Consider the following 18,203-nt stretch of genomic DNA (forward strand, 5'->3'; position numbering starts at 1 on the left):
AACCTTCATGAATGGTGGCGGCGGTGTCCTAAGGAAACATAGTGTGTTTCTCTCATCCACCATGTTAGGATCTACAGGGTCCTCCCTCGACACCAAGTCTCCTGGTGCTTTGATCTTGCACTGCCCAACTACAGGAACTATGAATGATAAATTAGTAATTCATAAACAACCTGGTCTAGGATGCCCTATTATAGTAACCCAAACAGGGGGAGACATCCCATTGTGTTGCTGACTATCTGGAATAAGAAGTCATGAAATATATCTATTAGTATGTGTTGCCCTTTGTATACTGCTTTGTTCTTAGCCTCAGAAAACCAATGCCCTCAGAGATTTAGCCCACACAGGTATGAATAGAAACATTGGCTAAAGTGTGAATTTTTACTCCATGCCATGCACTCAGAAAGCAATCACTGAACCTTGTTTGGGGCCATTATAAATGATGCCTAGAGCAATCCTTGTAAAGATTCCTTTCTCTCCAGTAGGAGGAACAAAACAGCCATATAAGTAAATGAATATATGAGGTACTTTTAGAGAGTGATACATGATACAAAGAAAATGGAACAGGTTCACTTGTGGAAGATTTCCACCCCCTTTCTCTGATAACAGAATACCTTTTAATAAATGAAACCTGAGCTAGTAACTGGTGGGTCTCATGCTTAAAAAGCTTGTATTTGAAAATTTTAAGGGTGGTAAACTTATTCATCTTTTCGTAAGTTCTTCTCTAAAGTTGTTTGTTTTATATGGCTTGGAAGTGTAGGAAGAAGGGCAAATGAGTTCATCTGGTTCTGCTTACCTAGTAGCCTGGGAATTACTGCTCACCTGGGTGATACATGCCACTGATGAGTTTTTCGCCATTGATTTCCTTTGGGGATGGCTAAGAAATTTTAGGTTGTTTCACAAGCAGATCCTCTTGGAATTATCGTAGAAGTTGCCACTGCAAAAATATATAGCTGTATCCCTGCCAATGTCTTTCACAGTAGTGCTAACAAATAAATAAAGCTTCCAATTTAAATATAGAAAGTAGAATAATAATGTGCTCCTAACAGTGTACCACAATTATGTGCCATGATTAAAAACAGTCAAATGAATATGTCTAAGAGCTAAATTAAATGAGTTCAGAATATGTTGCGTAATGTTAGCAAATGCCCAGAAACAACCCGTCCTTAATACTCATATCTCTAAATGACATGTGAATTGTTTTATATATACTTGATTTTGTAGAAATGGTCAAATGTCAATAAAGTCTAGTCAAACAACTATATAATGTGAAAGGGGATACTTACCACAGTATTCTTCCAAACTTAAATATAATGAGTCTTACCTTTATGAATAGTTCTATTTTATTAATTTGATAGAAAATATTGTTTATCCTTTGGTCCCGTGAAATTTAGTGGGAGAATAGAATGAAATTTTCTAGTGATCATCTCCTATTCAGTTAAAGTATTTATAAAAAGATATAGTAAATACAAAGTCCTATAAAATGGTGAAAATAGAAGGTTCTATAAGATAAAGTCAGGACAAACCTTACTTTCTTCTAATTTAGAATATACATTTTTACATCAGAAAAATATAAAGAAAAAACATTGAGTACTAATTTTGCTCTTTGAAGTCCAATAATCTGCCTTCCATTTAAAGAAAGTGAGTGTATATTTATCATTCAGTTTGTGTTTAAAGTACATATAAGCTTAATCCTATGGAAACCTAGAAGTAGAAATCAAATATCATCCCGTGATTAGACATTATCATTTATGATAAAATTATAAATATTTTTGGAAAATTAAATATCTCTATTCTTCTATTAGGACAGAATTGTGGCTATTTAATTGACCCTGGATAGGTGGCAACAAGTAGTTCATCAACTCTTAGAGAATTTAACCCGTATGAAGTTGAAAACCAATGAATCTCATTGTGCTGTTCCACCAGCAGGAAAGGAGTCAGCATGCTCGTGCCTCTGTGCTCTTATTCCTCCAAGTTCTACTCTCTTGTTCCTGAAGGCATCAAGTCATAGGCCGCCTAGGAGTTAAGTCATGTAAGAGGTTAAATGATTGCTGCATTGCACAAGACTTATTCCTTCCAGATGGCATTGTGCTGTGGCTGTTACAGCAAATGAAGGGTCAGTCTTGATTGCACTTACTCAGTGGAGACTCATTTCCCCCTCATTGCAGGATGGTATCAAATGAAAGTAAATGTAAGATCAAGCTATAATTATCTCTAATTTGCATGTAAGGTTCAAGAAGTTACTTCCTTTGTCCAGTGTTAGCCATATGGTTCCAAGCTTCCTACTCTGATGTAAGCTGCAAGGAGACTCTATCAGTCTTTGTGCTAATACTTCCTTACAATCATAGGTTTATTTATTCATTTTTTTAATTTTGACAATTTCACACACATACACACACACGCATCTTGATATATCTTACTTACCTTCTTCTCTAACCCTTACTATTTTCTTCTCATCTCTATCTACCTTACCTCATCCCTAACGTTCCCGTTTGAAAATTCATGACTTTTGGGTTTGTTGTATGAAGCACAGAAGTTTAATAACCAGGGCCATCTGTGTGGCCATTGGATTGGAACAGTCTATTAGAGCCTTTGGGTAGACAAATGAAAGCAATGACTTACCTCTCCTTGAATAATCCTCTTCCCAAACCTTCATCAGTGAGGCTAGGGCCAGATAAGCCCTTCCTCCATCCATACCTAACTTTTGACAGGCACATAAACAGATGTTTTTAAGGCAAACTAAGTAATTCTTAAAGTTTTTTTTTAGTAACTCATTAAGAATATTTTTACTTTGTTCTTCTTTAGAAAATTTGAAAGTTATTTATGTTGCTTAAAATTTATTGAATGTTTCTCTAAAGACAACACCATGTTTGAGAAGATAAGATTGCTGAAATGTATTCAGATTTTTTTAATGAAAATATTTCATCTTACAGCTCTTTGGTTGTAAAAACAAAGATCATTGAGCAGTAATTAGTATTAATCAAAAGACCTAGTTTTTACATAAAGCAGTTCTGTACACAGACTCTTGAGATTGTTTCTGACAGATTGTATGTTGTTATTGTTGATTTTTTTTCAAATTTAGATAGTATTTATTTTCCTGTTCTTGTGTAATTGCTCTGGCTACGGTCTTAAATAATTAATGTTGAGTAGAATAGTCTATGGTGGCTATCTTCAGGTTTGATCTTAAAAAACAATATTCCAAATTTATAGTGTTATGTGTAATGTTAGTGGAGGGCTTTTCATATATGGTCTTTATTATGTTGAGGTAATTTCTTTCTATTTTTGGGTTGTCGGTGGCTTTTAATCATGAAAAGTGCTGAATTGTGTTAAATGCTTTTCCCTTCATCTATTGAGATAATCAGGTGACATTATCCTCTATTCTGCTAAGGGAGTACATCACATCAATTTATTTTATGTGTTGAACTATCTTTTCATCTCAGAAATAAATTACATTTGGTCATAATATATGGTTCTTTTAATGTGCTATTGAGTTTGGCTTGCTGGCCTTTTGTTGAAGAATTATGCATCCACATTCATCAGGGATATGACTGGTAGTTTTATTGTCTGAGGTGCTTGTGTCTGGCTTTTGTATCAGAATAGTAATGCTCACTCATAAAATGTATTTGGAAGCATTCCTTCCTCTTGAACTTTTTGGAACAGCTTGAGAAGAATTGATATTAATTCTTTAAATGTCTGGTTGAATTCACTTGTGAAGCCATCTGTTCCTAGGTCTTTTATTGTTGGGAGATTTTGATTACTGATTCTTTCTCTATACTCATCTATCACTCTCTTTGCTTCTCACTCAATTTTGAAACATATTTAGAAAATTGTTGGAGTGCATTGTTAGAGATGACCATTCCATTTATTTTTCCATTTTTACCATTTAGCAATTCTTAATTAAGTAACTAACAACAACAAAGGGGAGAACAGAAATACTGTAGTATATATAACAGACATCCACTGAGATAAGATGAAAATAATCAAATTCAGATTGTTTCATGATTATTAAGATCATAAACATTGAGGCTTGCTCAGTAATTGAGTAAAATCAAAACTTATTATAAGCCACAGTCATCCTAGGGTCCCCCATGCTATATATATATATATATATATATATATATATATATATATATATATATATATATATATAAAATCTCCTCCATGGTTCTGTGGGTTGCAGTCTGATTGTCTGTTGCTTTATATCTAGAATCCACTTATGAATGAGTACATGCCATGTTTGTCCTTCTGGGTTTGGGTTACCTCACTCAGGATGATTTTTTCTAGTTCCATCCATTTGCCTGCAAATTTCATGCTGTCATTGTTTTTCTCTGCTGAGTAGTACTCCATTGTGTATATGTACCACATTTTCTTAATCCCTTCTTCAGTTGTGCATCTCCATCACAGGTAAGGTGACCTGCTGACGCCCCATGCAACCTAAGTCAGAAGCTCATTTTTTAGTAAAAGGGGGACCAGCAGGGTCCTGGCACCCGTTTTGGGTAACTGTTGCCTTGCTTGCTGACCTTGATATCCTACCTATGCTAATTCCCTGCCGGGTTCCACCCTCCTGAATGCTTAAGGGAAGTTCCTTGTCTGTGTATCATGCGTATTGGGCATTAGCAGCTTAGATGCAAGATTGTAAAACATCAGTAGTGAACTTCTGCCCTCCAGGTTCTCCCATTGTGCTGTAACCTGTATTTAAGACCTCCTCCCTCCTTCAATAAAAGGCATTCGGCATTAAAAAAAATTAATTAATTAATTAAAAAAAGATCATAAACAGATAAAAATGGCTGCCCACTTTCAAGCCAAGGGATAATTTCAGTTGCTTGCAGGATTTTTCAGACCATTGCTGATCATTGGGATCATCTAAACTTACAATAAATGTTCCTATCACTCCTATCACTCAGCAGGTCTATATTCTCTATTTGGCTTCAGAAGATACCTAAAACTTTTCATTTGTTTTATCTCCTGGTGCCTGCTTTCTGGCATATCCTGTTGGCATTACTACCATAAGTGACTTCCTGATATGCAGCTAATGATATTGTGGTCTGAAAATGCTCCTGTGTGACTATCAGCTCATACTTTAAACCCAGAATGACAGAACTAAGCACACAAAATAACTGTATTCAGTCTTTAAATTCACAAAAATTCATTTAGGTGGTTTGTGAAATGTGTGAAATGTTTAATGACGCAAACTACAGAAGTTGTGAGGCCATCTTACTTAAAAATCTAATGATTTTGATTTGGCCAGAAGTTGGGGTAGCCTGGAAAATATCAAGAAAAATAACTTTATCAAGAGGCAAATTAGTTTTTGAAGCTTGTGTTAATTGGCAGCCAAGGTGTTTCATTATGAAGCTGAATTTTTAACAGTTGTTACTTGGTTACTATGAAAACACCACCCAATCCCTTTGCCAATGTGTCCATAATGTGTATCCTGTTTTAAAACACTTGTGTGGTGCCTAAAGACTATGCCTAAGTTGACTCTCTATTCATGGTGTCGTCTGCATTGGAGGCATACTTAATAATGAATGGGTTCAGGGATGATCACTTTCAAACTGCAGGTGCCGTATTTTTCTATTTTGCTGTTTTCTTTGTTTGAATGAAATCCAAGACTTTACTGGGAGAACTGTTTTCTCTTTGTAACCTACCACATAAAAGAAACCACAGGGAATATATAAATGGTAGCTACAGAGATTATTCTTCTGGATGCAGCAATGAGAAATGTGGTGCCTTGTCTCTATGTGTGGATGTACATACTGCTGACTTTATAAAGGGAACAGGAACACCTCAGGGCCATAGGTAGTGATGTCCAACTGTTTACTCTCTTCGTGAATGGTAAACAGTGTTAAGGTTTCACACTACACAACATACTCAGAGGACCTGACAGTATGAAAGCTTTGATACTTTCCCCAGTCTGACATTTTTGTAGCTGTCTGGCGCTAGAGGAAGAGGTGAAAAGAAGCAAAAGGGAAAAGAAGTGTTTATTCCCTGAGTCCACAAAATATAGGCCACAAATCCCTGTCACCTCCTGTCAGTAATGATCTCTTCGGTGTCTTCTGTGGTCAGCATCAGGTTTTATGGAGATGGGCAGAACAAAACCATTTTCTGTAGAGGATGCAAACTTGTTGGTTCATATTATGTGCCCCTAGTTCTAGCCAAATCACTTTAATTATGTGATAATAGTCTTCCTGAAGCCTTTCCTGTTATTCTAAGAAGGAAGCATGGCTCTATTTGCTGCCCTTCAAAAGAAGACAACTACGGGCTTGCAAAGTCTCAGTGAGGGGTTTATAGAACAATAATGAATGCTTCTGCTGTAGCATGTCACAGGGGAGGCTGGGACAATAGTGATCATATGCACACTGCTGCTCCTTGCTTGCTGGGCAACATGTACACCTGGATTTCTGACAGCTATACGGGTTCACTAGAGACTTCTGCCATTCTGTTCATCCCCTCATAGGCCATGGTCGAGACAGTTAACAACCTCCTTCAGCCGCAAGCTTTGAATGCGTGGAGAGACCTGACTACAAGCGATCAGCTACGGGCCGCCACCATGTTGCTTGACACTGTGGAGGAGAGCGCTTTCGTGTTAGCCGATAACCTTTTGAAGACCGACATTGTCAGGGAAAATACAGACAACATTCGTAAGTGACCTTTGTTAAGACAGAAGGTCTAGAGTCACTTGCGTAGCGGGAAAGAGGAAAAAAAAAAAGATATCTGGGGTCCCTGTCATAAGCAGTGCTTTCGTTTGATGTATATATGTTATTCTATTTCCCAAATAGCTTTGTTAACCTACACAAGGCATTCCAATATTAGGTGTGTTACCTTGAGGTCACATCACTGAGGTTTATTAGGTGAATTTTATATAGGCGTGTATTTATCTAGGTTTTATACTGTTTACTATTTTGACCTGTTAATGTGAGGATTACCTGTCTTGAGTTATGTCCTATAAGAAACAAGACATTTGAGTGATGATGCTAATGTTTGGAAATTGTATCATCCTTCCTATAAGTGTAAATCTGTTTTTATTGTGTTTTAGGATGTAGCTGACAATTTTATTTCAGGAGATTTGATAAAGTTGTTTCAAATTTTATTGGGTTTGTAGATAGATCAATACTGATGTGACAGTACATCTCTGGAGTACAAAAGGAGTTTTACATAATTCATGGAATATAGATAATATTATTAAAATTAACTTAAAAGCAAAGACAAAATATAAAGATGGATTAAACTTTTAAGTATTAGGCTTGATTATTGTACATTTGTTTTCTTTACATGATTTTTGAACACATTTGCTTATTTTATTTTGTAAATAAAATAAAAGGACTAACCATATACTTTCCTATAAATTGAATGACTTTAACATGAAAAGTAGACCAAGAACTCTGAAATTCTGACTATAGAAGCAGTTTAGTGGTTAAGGAAATTCTTGTAGCTTTGCCCGATTCCTCATAAACACTGACACCTCTGTGTTATGAACAGAATTAGAAGTTGCGAGGCTGAGCACAGAAGGAAACCTAGAAGATCTCAAATTTCCAGAAAACATGGGCCATGGAAGTACTATCCAGCTTTCTGCAAACACTTTAAAGCAAAATGGCCGGAATGGTAAGTTGGAGTTTGTTTTTGTGCTCCATGCTGTTGAACTTTTATTCATTCTATTGCGTTGTGGCTTGGAATTTTATATCCATCATACAAGAGTTCTTTACACCTTCCTTCATCTTTATTGCCCTTTTCTTCTTCCTCTTATCTACTGGACCATCAATATAACAATGATGCACATTGTATAAAACTCTGTCAGATTCTATCACTTCTTGGTTGTCAGAAACTTGAACATGAGGAAAATTCTGAACCCCAAAATTCAAATAGCCTAAGCCCCCAAGAAGTAACTGTCATTGAGTTTACAGATTTAACTAATGGAATTTTTGTTGTTGTTGTTGTTCGAGACAGGGTTTCTCTGTGCAGCTTTGTGCCTTTCCTGGAACTTGCTTTGGAGATCAGGTTGGCCTCGAACTCACTGAGATCCACCTGCCTCTGCCTCCCGAGTACTGGGATTAAAGGCATGTGCCATCACTGCCCAGCAACTAATGGAAATTTTGGTGGGGATGTTCCTTGTAATTTTTTTTTTGTGAAACAGGGTTTCTATGTGCAGTTTAGGGTGCTAGGGTTAAAGGCATGCGCCACAGCCACCCAGCTCCTTATAATTTTTAAAGGTACAAGATTTTGTGTTTTCTTTCAGTTTTTATAAGTGTATCTGTATTTTTCCTTTGTAAAACACACAGAAAAGTCAACTATAAGGAGGGCTTTGAGGGGATGTGACTAGGGTATATAGGTCACTTTAATTAACTTTTAAATCAAATTCACACACACATATGTAACCTCATGGAAGAAGCATATTGCTAGCTTCACAAATCTTAAAGGAATGATTTTTCACAAAGGCAGAAAACCCCTTGAACCTGTTAAGTGATATGGAGATGACCTGAGGTTGTTGTAACCTGTTCAAAACTGCTGCTTCATATAGAGAAAATAGCTCTGAAAAAGGATCTCCTTAATATTATCAATGGTTTCAATTTTCTATCATCAGAATATAATGTTGTCAAGGCATTATAAATCATTAATGAATAAACTTAGAAATCATTAGTGTGCTGCCAACTGGACGAAGGAAATGTTTGAGGCAGCAGTAATAAAGAGCAGAAACAGACCCTTGTATCCACTTCCTATTGGTGCTGCAACTTTTGCTCTCCTCAACAGTATTTCCCACCAAGAAAGGATCCTTCCCAAATGGAAGTCTCACCAGTTCACTTCCAGTGACAATTGGAGTGAAACCATATTACTGAGGGAGGTCTACAGCGGTCTAGCTTGTGCATCTTGTCTTATTTGCCCCCCCACCCGTTTTTTTCTTAAGCATGACCTGTGATCCATGCTGAGTAGTTTTGATTCTCTTCATCATACAAAGCACGGCTGGTTCTTCCGCAGGGTTTTCTGTTCATGGGAGCCTCTCTATCATTTGACTCCTCCACCCCTTTTATTGAAAATAGCTTTTTCTCTTGCATAACTCTGATGAAGGGCTCCCCTCCTTCTACCCCTCCCCAAACCCCCAAATCCAGATCTGTCCCCCTTTCTGTTACTCATTTAAAAAAAAACAGGCTTTTGAGGGATAATAATAAAACAGAACAAAAACCGACACATAAAAAGAGGACCAAGGAAACAGAAGGCTAGAAGCCTTAAAAAGGCCCAGAGAGCTACTCGTTCACATACTCAGGAATCCAGTAAAAACCCTGAACTGGAAGCATACACACACATACACAAAGGACCTGTAAGGTAAAGGAGAAAAACATATAAATAAAAGTAAAAATTAAGATAAAATTAATGACAAAAAACTTCTGATGTGAAATTTTGAGACAAGGAACCTTCAGCGATGCTGTTGAGTTCATTTTCTGTTGGCTATTTACTGCTGGGTGTGCAGACTGTACTTTAGAGTAGTTTGTTTCTCCAGTGAGACTCCCTCAGGGAAAACTAAAATTTCCTTTGCAAATGGTTATCAATTGGAGATAGCTTCTGGTATAGGGATGCAGTCATTTGCCCACTCCTCCTTTCCTCTCTAGAAGCCTGTGTCGCGCAGACCAGTCCATGGCCTGTGCTTGCTGTCCCAATCTCCTTGAGTTCATATGAGCTTTGCTCATGTTGATTTAGAGGGTCTTGTTTTATTGGTGTCTCCATCCTCTCTGGCTCTTAAACTCTTTCCACTTCCTCCTCTGTGGACGTTCCCTTAGCCCCGAGGATTAGAGTTGACGGAGACATTTCATTTAGGGCTGCCCAATGTTCCAGGGTCTCTCACTCCATGCATATTATCCAGCTTTGGGTCTCGGTATTTTTTCACATCTGCTGTGGGAAGAAGCTTCTGTGATGATGGTTGTGCAAGTCACCATCATTTGATTCTAAAGAAGTCCATCTTAGTTCTTTATGGAGACTCTTCTCTAAGGTGGACCACTGTTATTGAACCCTCTCCCCTCAGTCATAATTATGACAATACTGCTTCTTAGCAGTTTTTTTCCCTTTGTTTGTTTGTCTTCACTTCCTGCCTGATTATTATGTGACTCTTTCCAGGCAATAAGTTCCTAAAGAGCAGGGGCCATGTCTAATGTCATTCACCCTGGTAACCATAGTGCTGGAAACAAGGCATGATACACGATATTGAATAACTTCGTAGACTTTCTGACAGCAGGCCAAAAAGGTCATAAATATGTCTACATTAATCAGATCTGGTGGCTTAATTATTTTATTGATTACATTGATGTGCAATATTTTCATCTTAAGTCCCATTAAGTCACTTTGGAGTGAATAATTTGAAACAATTATGTGAAACTACATGGACTGATAAAACAAGATGGAATGACAACATGCCACTGAGCATTATGTGGAAATGTTATGACTTAATAGCTGACTATCAGCCCATTATAACAAAAGTCACTAATAATAGGAAGAAAAAAAACGCTTGAGTAACACTAAGTATAGCCTTCAAGCATCATGCATTTTATCATAAATCCAGAAGGAAAATTGTTTCTCTATTACAACAGATAAGTATTTAGTGAGCAACTATTATTTGGATTTGGTATCTTAGACATAGGTGAGATAAGAATCCTCTCTTCCTTCATGAAGTTGTCATTACATTTCTTTGTTAAATTATTGAAAGACAATGGATGCCATGAAATAGCAGCCTGCCCCATAGCATAAAATGTCTGCGATGTCTCTGAGTGCAGGAAGCCTGCTGCTGCAGCTGCTGGCATCTCTACTTTCTGCATCATGGGGTCACTGGCCCCTGTATGAGTCTGAGGTCATTACATCTGATTGGATGTGTCTGACTGGAGTGCTCAAGGAACTGATTCGCATGGCTAGTTGCAAAACCAAGCCTGTGTACATTTGGTGTGTTTAAATTCTTAAGAGTAGGGAATTTCATAAACATATAAGTACAGTTGAGGTACAAGACAGTCATGATCATACTTCTTTAACCCCTCACCACAAACACACACACACACACACACACACACACACACACTTCTCACTTGACCCTGTTTTCTCTCTGTCTCTACTTGACATTGAGATTCAAAAACACTTTGGTTTCTGATCTCCTTCGTCACTGTAGTAGTCTGGGTAGCATTGGTTTCTTGGCAAACTAGGACCTTAGAGTAGAAATAAGAGACAGGGTTTGATGTTTGCCATAAAAGAAATGATAAAAATTAAAACATGACAAAAGAACAAAAAAAGTAGTTAGCTTTAAAAACTACTGCAATTAGGAACGTAATCACAAAGCGGGGAAGGGCTTTACGACTTTGTAGAAATAGTGAACTGAAAAGAAAATGATTATTAAATTCCTGGGCGAAAAGAAAAAATAGAGTCTTTATTTAAAAACAATCCAGTCAGGTGTTGGTGGCACACGCCTTTAATCCCAGCATTCCGGAGGCAGAGGCGGGTGGATCTTTGTGAGTTCAAGGCTCGTCTGCAGAGTGAGATCCAGGACAGGCACCAAAACTACACAGAGAAACCCTGTCTTGAAAAAACAAACCAACAAAATATATCCTAAAGCAAGCTGGGTAATGGTGGCACACACATTTAATCCCAGTACTGAGGAGACAAAGTCCTTATTTAAAAACAATCAAGTTGGGTGTTGGTGGCACACGCCTTTAATCCCAGCATTCAGGAGGCAGAGGCAGGTGGATCTCTGTGAGTTCAAGGCCAGCCTGGTCTACAGAGTGAGATCCAGGACAGCCAAAGCTACACAGAGAGACCCTGTCTGGAAAAACAAAACAAAAAGAATCCCATTGCAATATAATTAAAACACAATAAATTATACACACTATGAGTGTTTAGTTTAAGAAATCTGACAGTTATATTTACCTCTAAAACATAAAGCAGAAAGAAAACCAACTGGAAACTAAATGTTTCCTATTTATACATCCATGGTGTTTCTTCCTGTTCCTTGCTTGTCTTTTCCTCTCTTAATGAAACGTTCTTACTATCACTCTGTTCTTAGCCTTCATATATCCAGAATCACTCAATATGAGCTTTCTTCTGTTTAGATTAGTAATCCCAAAAATCACTTTGACAATTCAGTCATGGTTTGCCATTCACTAATATTTTATGCTGTATTGACACATAGTGTATTCTATTAAATTAATATAATATTTATTCTTCTACCAAGATACAGGCTTGGATCAATAAGAATTCTGTAAAAAGCCTCATGCAAATTGTTTTCTTTGTGGTAAAATGTTCTCACTTATCCAGGAAGGGTCAATATGTATGTAGTTTTATAAAAAATGTCAAAAATCTTTCCAAGTTACTGAAATATTTTATATTCCCATCAGCAGGGGAAAGAATCTAAGGCTGTATAAACATTAGGATCCACACAGGGTGTAAAATGGTATTACAAATGTAGCTTTAACTTTCTGTTTCCGTAATTGCTAATGTTTCCAGCCATCTTTTCATATATAAAATGGTTTTGTTACATTCTTCCATAAAAAGTCCATTAATATCTTTGGGGAGTTTAAGATATCTTCTGTCATCATACTGTTGACTGGCATGCATGTTCTGTATATGAATCTTATTGTTCCCTAGTCTCTAGCTTGCATTTGTCTTCTTAAGATACATTTTAATAGGTTCACAATTTTAATTTTGATGAAGTTCAGTTTTCCCTTTTGTGGATTGTGTTTTGAGGCTACGTGCATTATTTTATTTTCTTCAAAGTATAAGGAGATTATCTTGTATTTTGTTCTAGGATGTTTATAATTCTGTATTCTGGTGCTGGGTCTATGAGAAACTTGAATTCAGCTTCTAGTGTACAGTGAGACAGAGTTTGAGATTCAGTGTTTAAAGAAGTGATATCTAATGTTCTCAGCAGAATTCAGCTTCCACTTTCTCATCAGTAACTTGGTACTCCCATACCAATGAAGCAAATACATGCTTGACTTTATGTCTGTGAATGCTCATTATACAGTTTTGGCTACCACCTAATCAGAATGACAGACTCTAGTAAAGTATCCAAACAAATCATTTTTTTCAATCTTCTAATTCACATTTGCATTTATTTTAGGAGAGATTAGAGTAGCCTTTGTCCTATACAACAACCTGGGTCCTTATTTGTCTACGGAGAATGCCAGTATGAAGCTGGGCACAGAAGCCATGTCCACAAATCATTCTGTTATCGTCAATTCTCCTGTTATTACAGCAGCAATAAATAAGGAGTTCAGTAATAAAGTTTATTTGGCTGATCCCGTGGTATTTACTGTTAAACATATCAAGGTAAGAAAATTACATATCATGTTACATTTTCTACAGTATTTATATTTGTTATAGAATGCATATCAAATGTATTAATTTTATTTCAATATTTTTATTATCTGATATATAGTATATCATTAAAGAATGTAGTCATGATTGTTTTCAGAAATATTCATAAAAATGTCAGAAAAGTAAGTAAAACTGGTCTTTATATTAAATGATATGTTAATTTTTCTACATAGTAACATTATTACATCTAGATGTAATATACATAATACAATATTAGATATTCTATATACGTGCCACACAGTTCTTAAAAGAGCTTGCAATGCACTAAATTAATCTGGACAGCAACATTTCACATGCTATTACAAAGCAGTCGTGTCTGTGTCTGAAGATATACTTTTGTATATGTACAAATCTGGAAATTGTAAATGTTATAAAGATTTGTAAAGACCACCCTTTTAGAAGGCTTTTGCAGTGGTTGGCTTCTTTGCTTTGAAATTTAACAACCAATCTAATTGTAAAACATTGCTAGTAACATCGTTCTGGTATCAACAGTTTTGAAAAATAGTAATCTCACTTCTAATCAGACAGAACAAATGCCAGGCATTCAATTTCACTTCAGATTGATGAGGGCCACTTAATATGAATATACTGAACACACCCCTGTAAGGATTACAACATATCATGAGGCTGTGTTGTGGGTAAAGAAAATGCCTACTTCATTTGCTCGGTCGTAAAATAGTTATTGCCTTTATTGATCTTTTTTCACCATAGCAGTCAGAGGAAAATTTCAACCCTAACTGTTCATTTTGGAGCTATTCCAAACGCACAATGACAGGTTATTGGTCAACACAAGGCTGTCGACTCCTGACAACAAACAAGACACATACTACTTGCTCCTGTAACCACCTCACGAATTTTGCAGTATTGATGGCACATGTGGAAGTTAAGGTAAGATATGCCATAAAGCATGTTCTAGCATGCAATCAGGCTGCTAATTCTAAATATCCCCAATTCTTTTTTCCCAGTAATTCTAGCCAAGAACTCTGGCATTCATGCCGTATCCGTTTGAATGATTCAAATCACTGCTTCTTTCTTTTTCCATTGTCAATATAAAACATAAAATTGAAGTTTGTTCAATAAATCTCTGTGTACCATCTTTGCTTTCAGCTAGACAAATAAATGCTATACTGTAACCTCATGAGCAGGCTATGTGGGACTGCATTAATGACTAAAGAACTATATATAGATTAAATATTGTCAAACCAATTCCTGGAAAAATAACAAATTAGTGTGATACATAGAACCACGTGGAACAGAGGGTTTGGCATATTGTAATACAGTGGAATGGAATATCTAAGGAAGAGTTCCGGTGGATGACAGTTTTCACAGTTGAAAATGAGTTAAGTTGGCTGCATCTGCTTCTTTCTGGAATGACAGATTTCATACATATAGATGATTGAGAAAGAGAGCTTGGGTTTTCAATGGACGAGAAGGCTGAGTGGGCTTTAGGGTGTCATCTAACATAGAACTATCAATGGTTGGACTATAACATAGTCTGTATCCAGAAGTCCTAGGTCAACAAATTGGTTGGAGAGGTTGGAGATCTCTGCTTTTCTTAAGCAAGATACTTTGGGAATGACAAGGAATCCTGGTGCCTTGCTTCTCTCAAACAAGTTGGCAAGGACCAATATTGAGTCTACTTGTGGATTATAGTCAATAATTACAGGGAGAGGAAACGTAACTTTTATGTGACCAAAAAATACAAAAATAGGGAAGTTTTCTGATAAAATATCCAGTGAAAAGAATATATAGTTATAGTCATAAACTAAATGAATATTTAAAATTAGTTTATAACCTATAATTTTATTCAAATATTTTATGTATTAAATATAATAAAACCTGTAAGTTACCCAATATAAAAGTTGTTAATCTCATATAAATCACATTATATAGTATAAATATTTTCTCTTAATGCTTTGGAGTTTTGTTTACTTTTATTTTATGTAATATGTTTTTTGCTTATATGCATGTCTGTGTACCATGGGTTTAGTGCCCACAGAGGCCAGAAGAAGCCTTAAGATCCTTTAGAACTGGAGTTACAGATGCTTCTTATTTGGGATGTAGGTGCTTGGGATTGAACCTTGGTTGTATGGAAGAGCTGTAAATTCACTTAACCCCTGAGCCATTTCTCCAGCCATATAGTATATAATTTTATATAGTTAACATAGTGTACATTATGTCAACATTTAATCCTTTGTTTTCATAGCATATCACATTATAGTAGACATTGAATTTTTAAAAGTATAAGTACTTAAAACCTAAATTGGCCATGACAGTAACTGAATGTTCCTTTATAAATTTTTCTATTATTTAAATAATATTGCTTACTATGCAACTTTAAGAATTGATGGATGATACATTTAGGGCAAATTACTTTATAAGTTGAATGCAATTTGAAAGAATTCATATTTTAACCAGTTTAACTGTTCAATCGAGGACAGTTTTGTTGATATGTAATATATTAAAGGACAAGATAAATTCTGCCCTCAAGAATATAGTTTTTCATAGAGGAAGCAGAGGCAAATAGTTACATGATAGTAAGGAAGAGATTTGAATGAGGTTTTTTGCAGTGTTCTATGGTAAAACTGAATATATAAACTCAGAAAAAATTACTAGATTCGAGGTGGTCAGTTATAAGATTCCTATTAAGAAATTTAAGGTAAGTTGTAAAGAATATCCCAATTATAACTTCAATGACAAAGAAGTTAAATACGATGTTTGAAAATGGTATGAAAAATCTAGGATTATTGCACCATGTATACAACATGGCTGACCAGCAACTGGAGATAAGGACTTCAGTAGGCCTGTGGCTAAGTTCAGTAAGCTTAACATTTATAGGCTGGGACTGGAGTCTGAACACACATACGGCACAGCTTATGTGTCTCAATATTTACAAGCAATACACTAAGTTGGGAAACATGAAACATACTGATTTACAAAAACTTAGCTGTAATGACAAGGGGGGCACAAAATCTGAACTTAGAATTCTTAAAATTACCAGAGTTCTGCTGGAATGTGACAATATGGGAGTGCATCATCGAGTGAGACCCAGTCAGTGGTCTACTTTACCTGTTAAAAGTATCAGACCTCAACTAGGGTTCTCTTTACAGGGTTTCAGAGTATACCTGAAGAATGAGTCTACAAACAATTTAATTACTACTACCTTTCTAAAAAGTAATGGCAATGGAATGCCTTGCATTTTGCACATATGATTCCCAATACCATAGACTTACAGATGTGGACCCTGTTAGACATTTACACAGTGGCACATAGTTCAGTAGTTTTAGTAAAGAAACTCTATCACCATGGCAAGTGTGAGGAAAATTTGTGTTTCAACCAGACTTAGCACATAAAAACACACATAAAGCTTATTATCTCAGTTATATATTCTAATAGATGAATTAGCAACAAGAATTTATATACTTGTGAATTTTCACCTCTATGACGTCAGTCAGAATGGAACAGCTATTAATGTTCAACACATTTTAGAAACTGAAAACTGTGGCAGAGGGTTTGCATACCTTATGCCAAAGAGGCAAATAATTTCCTGCTGCATAGGTTTTTTTTTGGGGGGGGGTGTTATAATTTAGAAAAAATGGTACAGGTATCCTTCAAGAAGACCACATCTATATCCCACTGGCAACATAAAAATGGGATTACTTTTGCTCTTTCAACACAGTTAAGATTCTGGTCTTCAAGGAACTATGAGGCCTGTTTTGTCAAAGCATTTCAAACTGATTGAGTTCAGCAAGATTGGCCACATTGACAAATGATAGATTTAATTCTGGAATGCGTTAGTCAGGCTCTTGGATCCTACATTTCAGCCAGCCAAGACATTAAACTCTGAAAAATGGATCAAATTTAGGCAACAACAAAATATCTTTTTTTTTTTTTTTTTTTTTTTGGCTCAGTTCATTTCCTAACAGCCCTTCTCCAATCCATTTTAAAAGGATCATGACTGTGACCACTATTGTGTGTCAACAAGAGACAAAATAAATGGAAATCGATACGTTCCTTTAACAATCACTCACACAGAATGCCTCACGTGTATCTTGTATTGCAGTCTCCAGTGATTACCACAGTCAGCTCCATTTTGATCCCAGAACATGAGTTTGGCACTTCCATGATTAAAGAAGAACTAAAAATTCTGGGCCTAGTCATCACTAAAATTTTCATCTCCGAAAAGAAAATATATTAACAAATTTGAATTAAACTACTGTTGGAAATAGAACAATAATTTATTCATGCACAATGAGAGATACAGTATATATTTGTATATACTAGTTACTTACCTCCTTTAGACTCTACAGTAAACCTATATAAAGAAAGGAACATTATATTAAATAATTTATTTGACAACTTTGGAAAGAAAGGAAGAATTGCCAGGATAATCTTGATACCTGTTGACATTGAATCTTGGCATGTATTCTCTCTCTCTCTCTCTCTCTCTCTCTCTCTCTCCTTGCCTGCCCAAGCATAGCTCTTTTATTTTATAGAGAAGTGTATCCTTTGGGAAAAAGGAATCACTTATAGTTTCTCAAAAATAACTCATATTTCAAGGCATTTGGAGTTTACTTTACTTTTTTTTAATAAAGGAAAACATTTAATTGGGGTGGGCCAATTAAAGTTTCAGAGGTTCAGTACATTATCATCTTGACAGGGAGCATGGCGATGTACAGGCAGATGTGGTGCTGGAGCTGAGAGTGCTACATCTTATAGGCAACAGGAAGTCAAATGACTGTCACACTGTGGGTAGCTTGGGCAAAAGAGACCTCAAAGCTTGCTCCCATAGTGACACAGTTCCTTCCTCCAACAAGGCCACACCTCCTAATAGTACCACTCCCTTTGGGGACCATTTTTTCTTTTCTCCT

The 18,203-nt window shown here is 36.2% G+C and overlaps 1 protein-coding gene across 30 annotated transcripts in view; it reads left to right on the forward strand.

The window, feature by feature from the left end:
* Positions 1–18,203, forward strand: part of Adgrl3 (adhesion G protein-coupled receptor L3) — a 744,444-nt gene that overhangs the window by 604,882 nt on the left and 121,359 nt on the right. For all 30 annotated transcript variants that reach the window (XM_028854109.2, XM_028894208.2, XM_028894402.2 and 27 more), the window contains 4 exons: positions 6,452–6,635; positions 7,474–7,596; positions 13,076–13,284; positions 14,044–14,220. In XM_028854109.2, coding sequence (XP_028709942.1) covers positions 6,452–6,635; positions 7,474–7,596; positions 13,076–13,284; positions 14,044–14,220 — 693 coding nt within the window. The remainder of the gene's footprint in view (positions 1–6,451; positions 6,636–7,473; positions 7,597–13,075; positions 13,285–14,043; positions 14,221–18,203) is intronic.

This window comes from Peromyscus leucopus, chromosome 10 (genome assembly GCF_004664715.2).
Source record: "Peromyscus leucopus breed LL Stock chromosome 10, UCI_PerLeu_2.1, whole genome shotgun sequence".
Classification (NCBI taxonomy): domain Eukaryota; kingdom Metazoa; phylum Chordata; class Mammalia; order Rodentia; family Cricetidae; genus Peromyscus; species Peromyscus leucopus.